This window comes from Eurypyga helias, unplaced genomic scaffold (genome assembly GCF_000690775.1).
Source record: "Eurypyga helias isolate BGI_N326 unplaced genomic scaffold, ASM69077v1 scaffold1893, whole genome shotgun sequence".
NCBI lineage: Eukaryota > Metazoa > Chordata > Aves > Eurypygiformes > Eurypygidae > Eurypyga > Eurypyga helias.
The window spans coordinates 16,874-35,266 of NW_010241756.1; the positions used below are offsets into that span (position 1 = coordinate 16,874).

Genomic DNA, 18,393 nt, shown 5'->3' on the forward strand with positions numbered 1-18,393 from the left:
CAGAACCAAGCAGCAACCCCACACATTCTCTTGACTGAACACATTCTACAGTCTCACTTGTCCACTCCTGCAGGATATGACTTTGGGGAGCAATATAAGTGATAAACCTGTATTGATTGGCTGACACTGCTTTGGCATGAATTTCAGCACAACTTCCTCTCAAAAAGAAATTGAGGGTGTTCAGCCATCAGCATCTGAAGTTCATACAGTCCTCCTAGCTGAACTGATGAACACTGCAAATCTTTTTTCACAAGGAGGTGGGTTCAGGTTGTTCTCAGGACAACCACAGCAGCAGTCTCTAAGTTAGCATCCCATGCTGAGGTCTGGAGTGGAAGTGGGTTTGATGTAATGCCTATTTAAGTAGAAGTCATGGGACAAGTTTCAGTATTCCAGGGTGAGATAAGAGTAAAGATGATCATCAAAGCAAGGTGACAAGGCAACATTGCTCTGAGATGGAATTTAGTAGAAATGAACTGTCTAGCTGCATTACCATGGTGCTGAGTCTAAGCAAATATTGGCTTGAAGAGCAGGCAGGGTTTACTTCTGCTTGCGCAAAAACATGTTGACATGTACTTTTTAAACCTTCTCCTTGACAATCTATACTCCATAAATCTCACACTACGTGGTTTGTTTTTAAAAATTGGACTCATCTTTGTGAACCCTTTCAATGTGTTTTTCTCTCTCTCTCTCAATTCGTTATGTTTAATATTCAAGTATTTGGTTTTGGATACTGATGAGGGCAGGATATTGAGCTGGGCAGACCATTGAACTCACCCATATATGAATGATGGGTATTATTATGACAGTCTGGATGGATTTAAACCTTCTCCATCTCTAAAACAATCCATCCTGATAAAAGTTTTCCCACCGTTTTTCAGGGTTTTCTGTAAATGCTGGCAGCAGCCTCTGTCCGTGGTGCTCAGTCAACAGTCGGTCTGCCAGAGCCATGATGGCAACTCAGTCTGGTGTTACACAGCCGTAATGCTGTGAGAGTAAGACCCAAAAGATCTAGAAACTATACCCTGGACTGTTTAAACATCAGGATCAAGATTTCAAATTAGGAATATCTTGACCAGCAGAGAGCCATCAGAGAGATCAAAACATTCTCTCTGAAGCTGAAAGACACTGAGAGATACCAAGAAACTGATGAAAAAGCCTACAGCAAAATCTTGAGTCCACTTTTGAAGAAAGACCATGAGTAATGTTTCAGGCTATCTCTTGAATCACAGAATGGGTTAGGTTGGAAGGGACCTTAAAGCACATCTATTTCCAACTCCCCTGCCATGGGCAATGGACCCCTTTCACTAGGTCAGATTGCTCAAACACTCATCCACCCTGGAGTTGCATGCCACAACTTCTTTGGGAAAACTGTTCCAGTGCCTCATCACCCTCACAAGGAAGAATTTCTTCCTTCTACCTAATCACAATCTACCCATTGATGCTTTGTGTTTATATCAGAACCACCAACTTGCTGGATCTGAGACATTACAGTTCTGTACCCCTCGAACATCAACCTCAGTCCATTTGAGGTGGTCTGTCAGGCATAGATAGCCTAGTCAGCTCCGTGTCTTGGAGAGCACATTTTGTTCCCGGAAATGCAACTGGTCTCCAAAACAGAAAGGTCCTGGACTGTGTTCACTGTGAAGATGAGTCCTTAGGACATAAAAAACACTTGTAAGCTTGCAGGCCTCCAAGCATAATTCAAAACATCTCAGCCTGCCAAAAAGGGACAGCTTTGTTTGGTTTTCTTGAGGATATCCACATTTATTTGCAACATACACAGATATGAAGGGGAGTTTACCAGAAAGACTGGTCTTACTGTTCTAAGCAGTAAGAAAAGATTGGAGGAGTCTCACAGCTGCATGGAAATTTATGGAGATAAAGGAGAAATACAAGGGGATAACCAGCACAGCTGTTGAAAACCAACCAACCAAGCAGAAAAACAAAAAGAAAAAAAAAAAAGGAAACTATCTTGTGTGAAGTCAAAGCATGCAGGATCCATACTGAGATATACCTAAAGCCTGAATTGTAACTTTACAGTGAATAGAAGTTATTGTGCTCATCCTAAGTCATATGAATCTCAGCATTCTCATGTTAGGTGCTTCTAGTAGGCAAAAGAGGCCACTCCCAGTTTAGTCAAAATCCATATTATGGCTGCAAATAGACAGCACAGTTTTAGAAGACCGATAACTTCATCATACCTTCTATAATCGCTGCAGGAAGATTTCTCTATCTCTAACTCCAGGACAATGAAACTTTATTATACACTGTCTGCTCTAAAACAAATTTGTTTAGCGTTGCATCAGGAGCGTCTTGACCGTGTACCCTGGACTGTGCAATATGCTTCATCTATGAAAAGTGTTTTTCCACACTGACATAACTGTAATATTAACATGACTAAAGACAGAGGGAAACATTAAGCAGAGTATTTATGTTTTAGTTAATGACAGAAAACATTCTGCTCACCTGTGGATGCTTTCAGTCTCCTGATATAATTAGACCAGAAGGAACAGTCTGCTGTTTTCAATCCTTTAAGAGTTGGCAAGGAAACAGTGAACTCCTTGTAGTTATCACCATCATCATTTGGCAGATACATAGGCCAGGGGGGTATCATCCCTGACATTCTTCTTGAGAAACTATGAGGGTAGTTTGGATTCCTAAGAGAGCAGGAGGAATGATCATTAGAAATCAATGACAGGAACAGTAAAATTCAGGAGATTGGCTGAGTGAAGGAAATGTGTATCCAGTCCCATGGCCAATAGTGTTCAAATTCAGTCCAGACTGGTGAATCGTTCACGGTGCCTCAACTGACAGTAACTGGTTAGTCTGGTCCACTTTCTAGGGAACAGGTACACAGAACCTGTATAGACACAGGCTGATGAACACCCTCAACAGGCCTCAGTCCCAGAGCAACTCAAGGTACTCTAAAAAAGCACATAAAGTCACAGCTCCCACACTATCTTTCCAGAGATACTCCTCATTCCTGAGCACAGCCATAGCACAGTAAAGATGGGGGTTATTCACAGGGTTGTTGGTAAAGGGTGCACTGTGTCTTCATGTGATTTCCCCTTTCTTCTGGGAATAAGGGAACTCTTAGCCAACACTCTTCCAAACTGGGGTCCTAGAACTAAGCTCTGGAAACAATGCCAAGACCTTTGTAGCCCTCATATATTTAAGTAGAATTTGCAGCTGCTCCATGGTGATAAAATTCCTATTACTTCTAGCTAAGTGTCATACTACAAATCTTTGGTATCTACTTGTCAACTTGGTCATGACTTTCCAATAGTGTTGACCAAAGCTACCTTTATAGACTTGCTAGAGGAAATGGAGGCTACTTAAGTAATGGCAAAATCTGGACTACATTCCCTCTACTCCTTTCCCCCTCCCCAACCACAGCAATTCTTAAATGTCATATACTTACCCAGAGTTTACAAAGTTGGAGATGTATTGCATGATTTGCAAAGAAAGTCTCTTTTCTTCCATCGTAAATTGTTCTTCATACTTCTGGTAGAACGGCAGTCCAAATGTATACTGAACATCCAGCAAGAGCTCCTGACCTGAACTAAAAAAATGTTTATATAAAAATAATTAAAATCATCATTTATTTATTTGGAGGAGAAAGGGAGCTAATTTAATATAGAGAATAAAGCAAAGTTTTAAATAATTAATGAACATTAATTAGAGTGTGGTGAGCTGTGGGATTTCTTCAAATAAGCACATAAAAGTAGAGCAAGCAATAACAAGGACAATTTGCCATTAAGTTAATGTAGGGTTTTCAACATTTGTCACAAGAGGAAATTGTGGAAGACAGCAGGGAATATTTTCTAAATTAACTGGGCATATAAGAGAAAGTGACAGAGGGAGAAAGCCACTTTGCTATTCCTTAAATACCTCTGAAGTTTTGTACAGATTTTCACTAAAATTAAATTCAGAATGTGAAAGCAAGTGGTGACATGGAATCTGGCAGCCACAATGGAAGGTTAATTATGGCGTATTTCACAGATTTGGAATAAAATCCTGGCCCTTATTAACAGCAATTGGAGTTTTTCCATTGGCTTCACTGGGGCCAGCATTCTGTCCCAAATCTTTGGATAAGGAAAGATGTAATAGGAGATGTTTATAAAGACTTCTTTTAGGCATACTTTTAATCTAATTTCTCTGCAGGTTGTGTGGTTTTGGTTCATACAATCTGTTCTCCCCAAGTTTTATATGGCAGTCAAGTCAAAACACCTTGAGATAATCACCTAGATCAGATTTATTAAAGATTAATTATTGTAATCATTAATACATATAATAAGGAATATTTCAACAATTCAGAGACAAGACTGGCCAGGCATGACAACACTTGCAGGACCTAGTACCAAGGTTACACAGCTCAACATATTCAAGTCCTGCAGAAAAGCAGTGGGCAACTTCTGCTAATAAAATTGTAACTAAACTATGCTCAACACATAGCTCTGAATAACATCTCAGGAGGAGACATTTCTGGTATGGAGTTCAATTGTGTTTTCTGTATCTCACATTTAGATAAAGGTCTTACTGACTTGGTTAAACGCTGCATGAAAGCAGACAGCATCAGGGGACCTGGGAGAAGGAACAGATGTCTGTAAGGCTGGAACAAACAAATCCCAGATCCACTCAGCAAGATTTCATCTGCAGTAGCTGCAGAGGTTATTGTCAAAAGTTGGCACAACTGAAACTATTTTATCTTTGGACATGAAATGCAGCAGCATTGATATGACCCTGATACTCCTTCTAATGAAACAAAGCTTGCAGTTCAAACCATTATGGCAGGTGGGGCTAAAAACAAGATGACTCTTTTACATATTATGAGTGGTGGCACCAAAGCCTCTATTTTGAAAAACAAACACACAACCCTCCAAATGAAATACATCTTTGGTTGTATTTTCCTTAGTCTTATCATAATACCTCAGTAATACTTTGCATCTGGAAAGTGAATTATTCACAGATTATTCACCAAAAAAATGTAGAACTGAAACAAGATTAAAGCATATTTTTCTTCCCCAAATGTTTATAGAAGGATTAAGCAAGATCATAGTTTAATAATTTTGCTTTAAAAATAATTTGCTTGGCCCAGTATATTACAGCAATGTTGTGTCAGTATTGCAGCAAAGGTACTATATACTTAAAGAAGCTATTTTCTTTTCAATAGTCATTTTGAACAGAATAAAGGACATGAAATTAGTTAGGATGTAACGACGGGACAAATGTACCCATTTAGGGAAGGCATAGCAGAGGTGAACTTTGCTCTAAATCTAAAACATATGAGGTGGGACTGAGGTTTTCCCCCCACATAAGACTGTGTTCTCAGCCCTCATTTCTAGAGGTGAAGTCTGTTAAGGTCACAGACCAATCTAAAATCCAGCAAACTCCTTGACAGGGAACTTATTAGGACTGAAATGATTTGTACAACCATAATAGGTTTCATACAGAGACAGAAAATGGTACAAAACTCTATCATTGCAGAGGCCGCTTTCAATATTTCTGGTTGATGCTACAACAGCCTGGGCAGTGAGTGTCAGTGGTAAGAGGATGAGAAAGAAAACCTAAGACAAAGAGGGAAAAGAGGCCCATATATACGTGCACAGAACAGCAGCAAAGACAACTATGAAACATCTCGATGGACAGTATCAAGGGAAGTTTTTGTCTCCTCCCTCAAACTCTTAATATCATGCACTACTGCCAGAGGGGAGGGCAAAAGGGCCAGAAACACCCAAACAAGGATTTTGGAGCTGTGTAGGGCCTCTGAACATACTCAAGGTAGAGTCAGGTAAAGATACTGTTTTCACTGGAAGAAAGGTGGAGTGAGAGAGAGAGGACTGACAGACAGCGTGTATAGCTTTGCTGTTGTACACTTCTAGCTCTGCCAGGGAGGTTTTTCTCTGCTGAGCTGCTCCAAACCACACTCCTAAGACCCCAGGGTGCCATACAGGTGATTCAACAGCATCAAATGCAGAAACACAGTGCCCAGCGATTGGTGGACTTCAGAAGACAGTTTGATAAAAGGGAGGACTGCAAAGACAAGGGCAAAAGGGATTTTTAAAGTGTTTTTAAGGAAGACAAACTAATAGCAACTAACTTCTCATACAGAAGCCTCTTTTCAAGTCGTTATGTGTAAGGATGAAACCTTGACTTTGGTGATTTCACAGGACCAGTACTTCATGCAAGGCTATTGCTTCAGATCTTCAGTGTATACCTTTTCTTTCTAAGATGTCGATATTTTTAGAACCAGATTCACAGCTCTTCTCATGTGACAGTATGTCAGACTGGTAAATTGAGCCAGGGGGAAGCTTGGAGCCAGACCCTACCACTTTGTTCACACAAAAGTGAGATTCCCTTGGAGAACTATTACTTCACTTCAGAAAGAGGAAATACTGGAGTTCAGTTATCCAGTTTACAGAAAAACAGGTAGTAAAGTCAGAAACATCGTGACATTCATAGCCAACAATTTAACAGCAGACCCTGAAATATCACTTGCTGGGAATTTTCACTGTACAGTGCCAACCCATTTAATTGGGAAGATATTGGTTCAGAGAAAATTTTCCTTAAGCCTGAGATGGAGTTTCCATTTAAATGTTTCCAAGTAAGTAAGAGAGAAAGGGATTTCTTATCCAGCAGATACCCCACTGCTCTCTCTGTAAAACTGTGGCTACTTTCACATACAAAGAACAGCTTCAACAGGGAAGAGTAAAAGATGGAAAGACAAAATTTAGAACAAAAATACCCAGGTTATGGTTGATCTGATTCAAATTCTTCTTCCAAAACAATCAGAGCATAGATGTAAATCCAGATTTCCAACAGCTAAAGTGAATATCTTAACCCCAAACTTTTGGAACAGTAAAAAAACCCCACAATGTGTCCGTCCCTCCCCCTTACCCTCAACAACAACAGCAAAAAAAAAAAAAACCAAGAAAACCCCAATGAGGAAATCCTCAAAAATTTTCATTGCAAAATGGAACTGTCGTTGATGGCCAGTCAGAACAGAATATGATCTGGCAGACCACCATGCTATTCCACATTAGGACTGAATGCACAACTTAGAGCTGCGGCTGTAGAAACCTCACACTATGATCCATTGTAAATTAGTACATATATTTCATTATGGAATTTGTCCTCGTTCTAGATCTGGTTAATTATTTTACACTGGAAAATCATTTTGATGATTAATGACTTACTATAGCCAGCAGTTCTTTTTTTTTTTTTTTCCTTTCATTAAAAATAGTCCTTACTTTCCTAATGTAACATTTTCAACTAATCTCAATGCCTTTTGAATCACAGCTTCTATTCTTAGTTGGCTTAATGCAGTTTCTGGTTCTTTTTTTTTAAACTCCACACACAGATAGAAGCCAATGTAAATTAACTCAAAATTCAAATGACATCCTATACAATACCAAAATACTGAACTTCCTACTCCTATTCGATCATTTATATTTTAAAATAACAAGATAAACATAACTAGCTAGACTTCAGCCAGAATTACTAGCAAATTAGTTATGACGAAAAAGCAAGTTGAAGAGGAATCAGTTTGTCATTAGAGAACATATGGAAGGGATATTTATTTATCTATCTCTTTAGCTGTATTAACCAATAATGATAGATATTTTAGTCCTCATCAAGCACAATAACTATAAACGGAGTAGTTTTCTAATACATATGGTCTAGAACAAGAAACTAATATGTGGCCATGAATTCATTTTCCTCTTGTATTTCAAAACTTTTTACCGATAACTAGGCAAGAGAATCACACAAATGGAAATTTAAACTTCCTGAAGAACCTGACAACGCATCTTAAATAATATGTGTGAGGAATTTAATTGATATTTTCATTCAAAAAATCATTCTATCTTCATTAATACAAACAGATTTAGCCAATTTTCTTCATACACTTTTTTGTAAGATTTTATATACTCAACCTACTGTCCATCTTATGACAAAAGAAACCCCCTTTTTACAAGGAATACTGTTTTGGCATTTTGGGGTTTTTTGGTGTGTTTTTTTTTTTTTTTTAATATACGATTTTTAAAAAAATTAATAATAGTTTGTTTGGAAAAAATATAGTCTGTCAGCCATATTTCTCAAGTCCCAGCCTGAAAAAACCCAACCCTCTTCAGCCTCCCCTAGATTTAACTAGAAATGTTGGCCAAAATTCCCATTCCCCTGTGTTATATGAAGCCAGGCTCCACAGCCCAGTAAGCTAAGCCTAGACAACGCCTAAGCAGATAACGTCAGAAGCTTAAGTTCTCGGCCCCATGGTGCTAGGGACAATAACATGCTTAGTCATAAATGGTCTACTGGGCAACCCCTTCCTTCTTTCAATGCCTTCACAAACCTTTCAGTTCAGCTAGGGCATTGTAACCTAGCCTCCTCAGGAGGTGAAATAGAGAGATCTGTTCATTTTGCTTCAGCTGAATGTCTGAGAAATTTAGAAATTTAGAAGAAATAGTGTACTCAAACTCACATTAGTCACTAAGCTTGGCAGATACAGAGCAGATACAAGTGACAGATTTGTGAGAGATGAAAACCATTAATCCTTTACATGTAAACTTTTATGAGCATAACTGCTCATTCTAACAATTCTGTGAAAAGGTCCATGTTAGAGATGGGATCATGGTTTTCAGTTCCTAGCCTCATATTCAAGACCCGGTTCAATACCTCATTGGCAAGGATAGACCTGTCCTTAGGTAAACAAAGTGCTTATCCACTGTCACTTGGCTGTGGTGAGAATAGGTCACTTACATGCTGATTGGACTGACCAGCATAGGTGTAACCCAGACTCACAGAGAGCTGGTGATAAATCTCCCGCTGATTTGAGTCGAGATAGGATAACAACCATGTCCTTGGAGAAGAGGATATAATCTCTATATAAAATGCCACCACCTGCATGATCCTGTGGCCCCAATCTGTGTTTAGTTTCATTAAATTAATTTAAAATTAATTTTTTTCAAGAAGGACTGGAAATACTAAATGTTGTTGTTTGCACACATCTATGTTCTCTTCATATTAATAACAGCAGACTTGCAGAGTGGGATGAAGTACCCTACGCTGTTAACAGGCACCATTTCATCAATGCCATGGGAGAAAACCAGCCTACCAACACTGTACTTTGCCTAGACTGAAATGTTTATTTCGATGATAAGCAAAAAATGATTTTTTTTTAAAAAGTATGTATGACCACACATCTTAAAAAAGGAAGTTCTATGTGATTTCAGGGAGAAAAAATAATAATCAAAGGATAGCTGGGTATGTATAGAAATTTAATGAGCCAATGCAAGGCCTGGTGTGACCTCTGCAGTTCTAGGGATGCATTTGGTCATTGTGTCTCCTCACATTACAAAGTCCTGCCAAACAAATGGGGAAAAGCATGTGAAAAACAGATGAACATTTTTTCTTTCTTCTTCTTTTCAGGAAAATCAGAACATACGGAAAAAGCGTAACTCCTAACCAGATTAAACTGCCAAGTTTATCCACCTTTTTACCAAAAAAGCCCTATAGATACATGTGACTTTCAAAAGCATCTTGAAGTTTGCTCCAATTGGATTACTCCCAATACACGCAATGTTCTACTTTGCATTATAGGTGTGCCAACTGAAGAAAATAAAACTGAAGTAGCAGATAATAAATTCAGCAACCTGAAACTTCACACTAATTGAAAAATAAAACCATAGATCTTTATGCAGTCAGAAAGCACTTTTACCATCTTCTCAGAACTCCTAAATAACACAGATTACATAATTTTGTCAGGGAATTACTCTCTTAAAAATCTAGCAATAGGCATGTTGATACTTCAGTGCATCTTTGGGGACAGAAATTCATGCATTTGTTCAGTATACCTACTCCTGCACTGAATGAATGGATGAATTTCCATAAAAGGGTGATGTGTCCATCCAAAGAACTCAGAGCACCAGAGACAGTCTGTCTAGATATATGGACTTTGTGCTGACATTCTAGATTACATTTTGTGAGAGCAGCCTGTCCCAGCACAGCACATGCAGTTCCAAAAATTGCTTCATACTTTTCTGAGTCTTTTAGCTGAATTTTGATTAACTTAGAGCTGACTTCTGCTTTTTTTTTTTTTTTTTTTTGAGCTTGGTACTTCAGCTTTGCATATTTGTGCCTAATTTCCAAGAGCTGAAAAATCTACTGCATGACAAAGGCCCCTAAACCAACCGTAGGAAGAAAGAACAAATTGTCTCGATCTCAAGCCTTTAGCATCACAGAAGCTGTCTGAAGTCTTAAGAATGGCATGATGTGTTGAATCAATGGGAAAGTGTTTTCATAGGTGCAGCTGGCATAATGCAATGGATAATGCCAGAGGGATGAGAGGCAAAACCAAGAACAGCAAAATAACACCTTTTAGGAGATAATGGGGGTACATCTTTATAGAGAAAAATAGCAAGCTGTTGTTCCAACAAGCATATGTAGCTACCTCAGGCGATTGTGGTGCCTGCCCAGCTTTGGAGACAATGTGCATCTTGGTTTTGTGCCGCCTCGGCGGTGCTTTATCTACCCTCAGTGTTTAGGTGAGTTTCTTTGAAGCCCAGAGACCTAACTTTCTGTCTGCCTCCACAGCACCCAGTTCACACTGTGGCCGCTCAACCTATGGGGTGTTGGTACTCATGGACTAACAGTTACAGTCAGGAGAGCTTCAAGTGGACAACAAATGGTGGACAGATTAAAGGACAGAGACATGATTATTACAAAATCAAAGAAGTAGAAACACCTCCTTCAATTAAGAGGATATTAATAGCAGCCAGAATTAGCACAGCATATATAATAAATGGAAACTGAAAATACTTCGCACAGTTGAATGCGTTTATACGCAAACATATTTTTTTTATCAGTCAGGAGTTCTTGCATTCAGTTACAGGATCATAAAAAGTGTCATCGAAATCCAGCCAACTATGTGAATGTTGGCACAGAGCGGTCTTTTAACAACTCACACCAACGTACACAAGAGTGCATAGTCAGGAGGTTAAGACAGCCCCAACTAAAATGACTCAAACCAGACAGCAGCTCATTAATCTTGGATGAATTTGTCCACTGCACAACAGTTAACAAAAGCTTTTGTGACGACTATTATGGTAATGTTAATGACTATAAGATACAACCTCATTAAGTCTCAGTTTAGACCTCTTCAGTGACAATAATGATGCTTCGCCATCCTGCTGCAGCTGATGGTCTGGCCTCCTCAGCGAGCAGAGCATTTATTTTTATCCACCATCTTTAAGACATTTAGCATCACAGTGTGACTTGGAAACTATGCTGGCATGGCAAGCAGTGCTCCTTCAGACAATACACAAAAATTACCCAGAAAGCTCTTGAAGGGTTAACGAGGCAAATCTTCGTACAGTTAATAATACTATCCTTGTCAAAACATACTTCTCCTATCACATATTTCTTTACTGTAACTGAAGCTATACTCCAGCCCTGCCCACTAATCCTAGGCAATGCTGAGCAGTCACATTCCTCCCGCATTGTTTAGAATAAATGTTTACTCCAAGGCCTAAGTGTTCTCAAAAAGAGAGTGAGAAAATGGCATCTGGGTTATGTATATATTTTTACCACAGATCATTAATGTGGGAGTTGGCTAAGCATCCTGCTCCTTATTCAAATGGGAACTGAAGACTAAAGCAGACACAGTGTCACGCCAAGCTCAGGAGAATGTTACCACGTGGAAGGAAATATTAGTTTGCTCTCTGCAAGACCCATTCGCCTATATGAATACTGTCAGTTCATGGTTTTATGTGATTTTCCACATGTCACAGACATCAGCTTAGAGTGGACTTTTTAATCCTACCCCTTGCATGCTTGTATGTGTGTATGTGTATCCATTTTAGAAACATCCAGTTGGGAGACAAACTTTGGCTAATTGACTTTTACTGGTAAAAATTCCTCCCTGTTTAATAACTTTTTGTCTACGTTGCATCATTGCAATTGAGTCTGTCTTTACTGGCTGACTTTGCCCTTCCTCTTGTTTATCTTGCTGTGAGTTATTAAGGGTCTGCTCCATGTGAAACAAGAGGAAATACCACTACTTTTTCATCTCTGCATTTTAACTCTCTGTTCAGTTACACATTTTGGGAGACAGGCAGAAAGCAGAAGAGAGGTAACAGAGTAGAAATTGGAGAATGTGTTGCTATACTGTGCCTTAATTAGAGAATGGCCATTTTCCCAACCAGAGTATTTCATCTAAGAGTAAACAGTCTTCCACTGTTGTAGTTATCTGAACACAATATGATTGTGCTGTACTCTTTCCAATACCTCTGTTAGGTAGCTATTAGCAGTTTTTATAGATTAATATACAATTATATTATCATCATCAGCTTTATGATACAGATAACACAAAGAGGGAAAGATCCGTATCATGTGTAAACTTACATCTTAGGAAGAATTTAGACACTAAAGACCAAAACTTCATTATTTTATCTCATGTTATCCTATTGACATAATACTATAGAACTTTCCATTTTTACAGGAGGTCTCTATCTAACCCAGATGTGGGGCTGAGAAATCATTTTCTGTCAAATGCCTATCATTGATTGGGAAAATCTAATGAGGTGTTCCTCCAGCTACAGCACACTGGGGGGGACCTGATCCAGAATGTGTACTCACAGAATATTCTGTGCATGCCTACTATGTGCAAAACATCCTGTTGGTTATTGCATTCATTAACATAAAGGAATGGCTGTAACAGGGTTCTCCTATTCAGGAATTGAATAGCTAGAGTGTTTGTAGGGTCCCAGATTCAATTATCACTTCTGCTAAGGAAGTTCAAACCCACACCTCCTGAATTTCAGCCGAAACTGTGGGTTACTTGCAGAGTATCTGCCTCTTGTTCTCCTCCTAAGAGTCACAATTTTCAAAGAAGAACGTGAGAACTGCCAGGACCCATTACTCCAGTAATGGAGTAAGGACAGTAATGGAGTAGAGACTCCAGTAATGGAGTAAGAACATGTTGTAGTGTCAAATGAGATCCTTTGGTACATGGATAATCTGAATTCTGCAATTTCTGTTTAAGTGCTTGCCTTTTCAACCTAAGCAACATTTATTTTAATGGAACTTAAGCATAAATAAAGATGAAAGGAGTAAGAATGTAAATGCAGCATAGCAATTTGGGCCCATTTTTCCTCACAAGTGGCTTAGCTTAAGGCATTTGAGCTCTGCCTCATATTCCCACAAATTTCAGGCAGCATACTGGCTTTGTTCTCTTAAAGAGGGTTAGAAAAAAGTGGAATAATAAGTTTTGCACTAATATTTAAAGTAATTAGCTTAGAAGTCCACTGACAATATAAATACTAGTAAAATGTGTAGCTAAGTGATACATAAGCTATTGCTCCACTGAAGAGTGTGAGGAGAGCTAAATAACAAGCACAAGAAAAGTCTTAAATAGGGCTAGATAGAAGAGAAACTTTTCATCAATTCAAAATCATTGTCTCAAAGCTGGTGACTGAGCTGTATAAATACTATTTTATATACTTACAAATACAATCTTATCGTAGTCATTCTCCAAAGCAAGAGAAAACTTGCAGGCTGATTTGAGAACACATCTTTCCTTTCTGTGTGGCTGGATTTTTGGCATACCATAGCTCAGCCCTATTTGGAGCCTCGTAAAAGTCACTTATCTGAGCCTATCGGTAGCCAAACAGAGCACTGCGAACATTCCCGCTGGAGCTGCCAGCAAAATAATGGCTCCCCGAGGATTAACTTCCTCTCAGCTAAAAAGAAAGCGAGCCTGTGTGACCGCAGCATAATGGCCTTCATCTGTAACCTAGATCTTCACTGGTTCCTTTCAAATGCCTTTTCACCGTGCTGTCAGGAGAGGAAGACTGGGAACCTCACAGTATCAAATGGTGCCAGTAGGAACCTGCTGTCCCTCCCCGAGCTCGTTCGGAGAAAGCCCAAGAAAAAGACAAGGGTGTCAAAAATCTTTCTTGGAGAAAGGATGGGGCAGGAGAGGACATGCTCCCTTGTAAGGAAACAGAGAGAAGATAAGCATCGCTGTTTGCTTTGCTGCCCTAATGTGTGGATCCTGGGGACAAGAGGGGCTACTGTCACTGCAGTTCCGGATCATTCGGCCTTTGAGAGCATGGGACCAGGAGCTCCTGTGGTGTGGCACATAGCAGCCCAAAGTGCTGACCACTGTCTGCAAACCTCAGGATCTCATCCTGACTTCTGGGAGAGGTTGAGTCTAAAACACAACCAGAGAAGGTCATGTTAATAGGCTCTGACTACCAGCTTGTTCTATGCCCAAGGGAACAAGGCATTTGCATCACCCACAGGCATTTAGACGTTTCTGTCTAAAATATGATACAGCTTCTCTGCTGAAAATTTACAAGCAAGCTTCTAATATGAAGGATGACATAGGGCTGCAGTCTGCAAATACTCTTCCTCCCACAGTCTGTTGGCTGATCACAAGTCATGGTGCTGGAGCCAGAAGGAATAAATCCTGGACCCTGTCCACACTGAAGACCCATCAGTGTAAATGTGGTGCACTGACTTCAAAAGGGGGCAGCATTAAATTAATGTTGAAAGTGTTACCCCATTTACCTTGACAGCTGTGGGCTCCAGATGACTTAGACCACATTCTGGTTCTTTGTGGGAGGTATATCAGACATAGAATAGAAATCTAGTGGCAAAGGTAGGTAAGTTTGAAAAAGGAAACTTAATTTAGACATCTAACTTGAAGTGCCTCAGGTCATAAACAGCATTCCTATATAGTCAACAGAGAGAAATAATCTATTAGAGCTCAATCCCTCCTTTGTTAATTTAAAGTGTTGATATTGATATCTATCTATTTACTCCACAGGGTGCCCAAATAGACAGCCCTGTATTTGCAAACTTTAAATCCAAGAAACATAATAAAATACATCTCCTTACCTGCTCTGTGCGGAGCTCTCTGGTACATGGTACATGAAGACATTTCCTCTGGAATTAGCAGCCCAGTGACTGGCCATGTTAATGATGGGACACGTGATAAATTGGTCACTGATAAAAAAGAAAAAGCAGGGAACAGACACGTCACATAACAGAAAAAAGGAAAAAAAAAAACCCACAATCAACAGACCTCTCCCTATATTGATAATCTTTAAATCTTCCAAAACAGCTCAACAACCTTTCAAGTCCACTGAGGGAAACTACATTCACCCTCTATGAGCCCAGTACAGCTCCATATTCACTAAAATTGCTGTTTAATGGAGTGCTGAACAAGGGTAATTACATTAAATAAACCAAATTTGACATATAAGGAGAATCCTGGCCAAAAAACCCAATCCCATTTTAGTCTAGTTTATGGGAGCTCATGTTTGTAATAGTATAAAGCTCATCCTTCTGGCATCACTAGGTTGTAATGGCATCTCATAAAAGGACTTATATATTTCCTGGGTTAAGGTTCAATAGTATCATTTCTGCATTTGGATCTGTGTGATTTTTTTTGGAGTAGAGCTTCCAGAATGGGAAGAAGTAAGAGAACTCTTTTGGAGATATCCTGCAGGGTCTGTGGCAGGGCTCATGAATATGGAATATCTGGTGCAGTATGTCTGTGAGTGAAAGGTTAAACAAAAAGAATGCAATGCGATAGATAAAGGATCAGTTTATCACCAGGTATTGCAATGAGAAGGTATGAGTGAAGCAAATGTATCCAAAACTTTATAGCTTCCATTGCTCCAAGAATTAGGGCTAGAAGGTGGGGTGAGCAGTAGGTGGAAGGAGCACAAGCAGTTCAAGAGGGGCAGGCAGAAAAGAGAACACCTTACTGCAAGATATCTTGTTATGATTCCTCAAGGTAATATGATATATACACATATCACCACTTCTCATTCTACATGTGCCCGAAGACCCAGCACTCCCTTTGGGGGTTTATACATCCATAGCTACATGAGCACACACAAACCTATCTGCTGCGGAAGTGGATGGTTTCAGTTCTTAGTCTAGTGAACCTAAACTAGTAGCTGCTTCTTCAGACTTGGTAGGTAAAAAAAGAATGACTACTGGCAAGAAAGAACAGTGTCAGAGATGCATAAAAACATATTGCTATATTTAACTGGTGTGATTATGAAAGGCACTGTTTGCGTAGCTATCTTGGAAACAGTGTTTATGCCCTTCTGTGAGACCACAAGCTATGGGCTGACTGACCACAATACTCCTTGACAGTTATGGTTGACAACACCCATATGAAACGAAAATTACTGTTCTTCACATGCCTACCAGCATGGGGTTTTAGAGGAGCAAATGGTGTTTGAAAACCAGGGAGTCTGTGGAGAGCATTAGCTCTCGAGAAATGCTTTGAAATACATGTCACCACTTAAAACTGATTCTCAGTTGGTGCTATGGGCAGAAAAGAAGTCAGCAATTCTGGGGAAGTAAAAAAAAAATTTAAAAACTAGTAACCACAAAAATGAAATGGCTGTTTTTTACAGGCATTGAAGAAAAGAAAAGAAAAGAAAAGAAAAGAAAAGAAAAGAAAAGAAAAGAAAAGAAAAGAAAAGAAAAGAAAAGAAAAGAAAAGAAAAGAAAAGAAAAGAAAAGAAAAGAAAAGAAAAGAAAAGAAAAGAAAAGAAAAGAAAAGAAAAGAAAAGAAAAGAAAAGAAAAGAAAAGAAAAGAAAAGAAAAGAAAAGAAAAGAAAAGAAAAGAAAAGAAAAGAAAAGAAAAGAAAAGAAAAGAAAAGAAAAGAAAAGAAAAGAAAAGAAAAGAAAAGCTAGTTTTATACCTGGGAAGAATATCAGAGATTTGCAGCTAGAACAATTTTAAAAGTGGAAGTATTTTAAAACTATAAAATATGCATAATGTATGTAGTTTGTAATAACCACTTATGTTGCTTTCTCACACTCTACAATACTGTTAAAACTTTAGCAATTAATTATAACTTCCTGACATAGAACTTTTCTTGGGTTAAACATATATGCAGGTAATTTAAAAAAAAAAAAAACAACAAAACAAAAAAAAAAACAACACCACAATTAAAAACCCAAAGCAAATCAACAAAACAAACACCAAAAAAGCCCAAACCCAAATTTCTCTTTTCTCCACCATGTATGTGATACTGATGTAGATGACTGTCATTCTGTAACTGCTTTTCTCCTGTAGCTGGAGTAATTTCCTAAGTGTTTACCTGGTTTCACTACTCATCCTTCTGCTTGCTCACGGTGACTCTTTAGGCCATTCACTTCCTTTCCTTAGCCAAGTCACCTGCTGCACACCGTAAAGAAGCAGGCGATCCCTACACCCATGAGGCTGCTGAGGGGCACTTGCAGGATGAGAAGGAGATATTTGGGTACTGCACTCCTGCTGCAAGCAAGTGGTGTGTGCTAGCTGTCCTGGCTTCGCAAAGTCAGTGTCTGCAACATGCTGAGCCCGTGGGTGACCAAATCACCGAATCATAGAATGGTTTGGATTGGCAGTGACCTCAAAGATCATCTAGTTCCAACCCCCCTGCCATCAGCAGGGACACCTTCCACTAGACCAGGTTGCTCAAAGCCTCCTCCAGCCTGGCCTTGAACACTTCCAGGGATGGGGCATCCACAGCTTCTCTGGGCAACCTCTTCCAGTGCCTCCCCACCCTCTCTCTGAAGAACTTCTTCCTGCTATCTAACCTAAACCTCCCCACTTTCAATTTAAACCCGTTACTCCTTGTCTTGTCACTACAGACCCTTGTAAAAAGTCCCCCCCCAGCTTCCTTGTAGCCCCTTCAGGTACTGGAAGGCTGCAATAAGGTCTCCCCGGAGCCTTCTCTTCTCCAGGCTGAACAAGCCCAACTCTCTCAGCCTTTCATCATAGCAGAGGTGCTCCAGCCCCTGGAGCATCTCTGTGGCCTCCTCTGGACTCACTCCAAATGCAACAGAACTGTGCTATAACAGCTCCTTATGGATGTACCTCTGGGTTGGAACACGGATTTAAATTGAAGTCCTCCAGTCGTTTATTATGGCTTAAAATCTTAATGATCTGACTGAAGTGTTATAGCCCCATGGATAATGGTGGTGATGGAAAGGCAGTAAAGATGAGTTTTGGCTATTATGCCTATGAACCACAGCACTTCCAGGTATGCCACATGCAGTGGCCCCAGATGCCACGGGGATGGGTGGCCTGTCCCTGGGATAGGCTGTGAGGCAGGCAAATGCAGCACAGTGCAAGACTCAACAAATGGCACAAAGCTCAACCCACAGGCTTCTGGCTTGTTTACTACGTGACCTCAGTGCACCAGCACACCTGGACCACCCAGAAACCTTCTCCAAACAGATTTGGTCACTCCGGTCTTGGGTCAGATGTTTCCAAGTGAATCTTGGCTCTTGTTCATCTCCTGCTCCCTGAGACTCCCCTGGAGCAATGCTCTGCAATTCTGACGGAGGACTAAGACTTACTGTAAGGAAAATCTTGTC

General features: G+C 39.7%; 1 protein-coding gene across 1 annotated transcript in view; it reads right to left on the reverse strand.

Annotated features, from left to right (window-relative positions):
- Positions 1-2,440: 2,440 nt before the first annotated feature.
- LOC104507523 (thyroglobulin-like) overlaps positions 2,441-18,393 on the reverse strand; it is a gene marked incomplete at its 5' end in the record, with an annotated part of 101,615 nt that continues 85,662 nt past the window's right edge. The window contains 4 exons of the mRNA XM_010148841.1: positions 2,441-2,657; positions 3,422-3,552; positions 8,489-8,492; positions 14,899-15,006. Coding sequence (XP_010147143.1) covers positions 2,441-2,657; positions 3,422-3,552; positions 8,489-8,492; positions 14,899-15,006 — 460 coding nt within the window. The remainder of the gene's footprint in view (positions 2,658-3,421; positions 3,553-8,488; positions 8,493-14,898; positions 15,007-18,393) is intronic.